The sequence below is a fragment of the Sinocyclocheilus grahami genome, unplaced genomic scaffold (genome assembly GCF_001515645.1).
Source record: "Sinocyclocheilus grahami isolate Dianchi unplaced genomic scaffold, SAMN03320097.WGS_v1.1 scaffold2205.1, whole genome shotgun sequence".
Taxonomy (NCBI): domain Eukaryota; kingdom Metazoa; phylum Chordata; class Actinopteri; order Cypriniformes; family Cyprinidae; genus Sinocyclocheilus; species Sinocyclocheilus grahami.
The window spans coordinates 5248-7412 of record NW_015507384.1 but is presented as its reverse complement, the minus strand read 5'-3'; the positions used below and the strand labels follow the sequence as shown (position 1 = coordinate 7412).

Below are 2165 nucleotides of genomic sequence, written 5' to 3'. Positions count from 1 at the left end.
GGAGGGATGTATACAGCAACGAGCAGTATGGCTGTATATTCCCTCGGTAGATAGAATGGCCAGCACTTAATAATCATAAACTCCACCAGGGGTGAGCAGTGTCAGCATTTTTGAAGAACTGAGAAATGACTGCCTAGAGATATAGTCTTGTGTCAGGAGACCAAGAAACTGATATAGTGCTGTATACTGGAATGAAATTTGGCCAAATGTGCAGAGGATGCTAAATTTACTTTTTTTAATGTGTTTTGTTACTGTACTGTATTGTGGTGCAAGCCAAGTTCATACAATTCTTTGGTATGTGAACTTTTCTAGTGCTTTTCATCTACTGCAAGATTACTTTTTACAGTAGTAAAATGAAAATGATTTTTTCCCAGAAGTTCATTGCTGAATTATACATCTGTATCTGTATCTGTAATTTAATGTATGTATACTGTAATAGACATTGAGCTGCAACAATTCCTGAATCCTAAGAGTATTTTGTTACAGTGTTATTGATCTCAGTGTTCACAGGGCAGGAAAGTCATCTGTTTATTTGAATAGTAAGCATTTACAGTTTTTTTCAACTGCTTAACACTAAATCTTTACATATGCATGGGGGCTTGCTTTGGTGCTGCCACCCCCCATGCAACCCCTTTGCCACCCTAAAAATTATTTTCTAGATCCGCCCCTGCTCCAAACACAGAGGATCAGCACAATCAGTAGACGTGTGTGAAATAAGTATATTTAACGTGTTGTTGATGTGTTAAAATTCACGTGTTTTTGACCCTTTTGGCCTTCCATAATTCCCAGCATGTGAAGAAATCATCTGACATGACAGACCCTGGAGAACTCTGTGAGAAATATAGAGCAATAACTAAAACATATGATCAATATTTGTGTTTTTGATTGTTCTCTGTTTGATTTAAGGTTTTCTAGCATTATACTTGAGAAAGTTTCAATGCAGGTTAATCTTTAATGCATTTTATTGAAATGTAACCTGAAGGAATCCTGCTGTTGTCAGACCTGTTTAAACACCCAAAGGTGATCAGAAACTCCACCCTCTTACAACACTTACCAGGAAGAGACTGACTTGTTATTTCTCCTTTCTGTCACTGATTTTCTTCTCTTTGACAAAAGCAAACAAGAATCAGCCATCAGTGGACAACGAAGAGAAAGACTTTGAAGAAGCATTTTTGGGAAGTTTGTTTCTGAACAGACAGCAGATCTTTGTGATTCTCGAGGTTATTCATGTTTGAAACCGTCGTTCAGAAAGTGAGAGTAAAGTTTAGGTTGCTGGAGCTCAAACAGTGAAAATGGCTCTCTGGAGAACCAAGAAAGCTCAGGAGTGTCCCGTCTGCAGGAGAAGATCCTCAAAAGATGAACCTCCATTAAACCTGGCATTACAAAACTTGTGTGAGTCGTTCTTGAAGGAGAGAAATGAGAGCCGTTCATCAGGATCTGAGGAGATCTGCAGTTTACACAGTGAGAAACTCAAACTCTTCTGTCTGGAGGACAAACAGCCGGTGTGTTTAGTGTGTATTAACTCACAACAACACGACAATCACAAATTCAGACCCATCAGTGAAGTGGTTCCTTCATATAAGGTACGACAAATGTCTCATATTTCATATGTAAAGAACAATAAGTCATCATGAACACAGATATCATCACATTCATGCACTCAGAATTACTCTCTGCCATTTTACTCAACTTCATGAGACTTAGGCCCAATCCCAATTCTATTTTATACCCCTTCCCCTTGTCCCTTGAAACAGAGTGTCAAGGGGTAGGGGTGAAAATATTCCCCTAAGAATTGGGACACCACTACTATGCCGTCGCACGTCATCACACGTCGTCTAGCTCCTACAATACACACACCTATACTGGTGTGCTGGTGTGCATTAGAGCCTTTAATAACCGTTCTATATTAATGCGCTGCTTACTGACACACACACATATATATCGGATATCGCGCAGATCACACATCCAGGAGAAAAGAAACTTGTCAACGCTGCCCCACGACTTTTATAAATAACTGTTTAAATACTGAATCGCAACATTATATTTTCCAGCAATGAAAGGATATAATCGTTGTTTTTGAAGTAAACTCACTCTAAAAAAGAGAAACACACAGATGCGCATACACGCAACTTTCATCTCTCTCTCTCTCTCTCTCTCTCTCTCTC

General features: G+C 39.1%; 1 protein-coding gene across 1 annotated transcript in view; it reads left to right on the top strand.

The window, feature by feature from the left end:
- Window positions 1-1292: 1292 nt before the first annotated feature.
- The window catches only part of LOC107574382 (E3 ubiquitin-protein ligase TRIM39-like), a gene marked incomplete at its 3' end in the record, with an annotated part of 4899 nt that continues 4026 nt past the window's right edge, over window positions 1293-2165 (top strand). Inside the window, exon 1 of the mRNA XM_016260819.1 lies at window positions 1293-1502. Coding sequence (XP_016116305.1) covers window positions 1293-1502 — 210 coding nt within the window. The remainder of the gene's footprint in view (window positions 1503-2165) is intronic.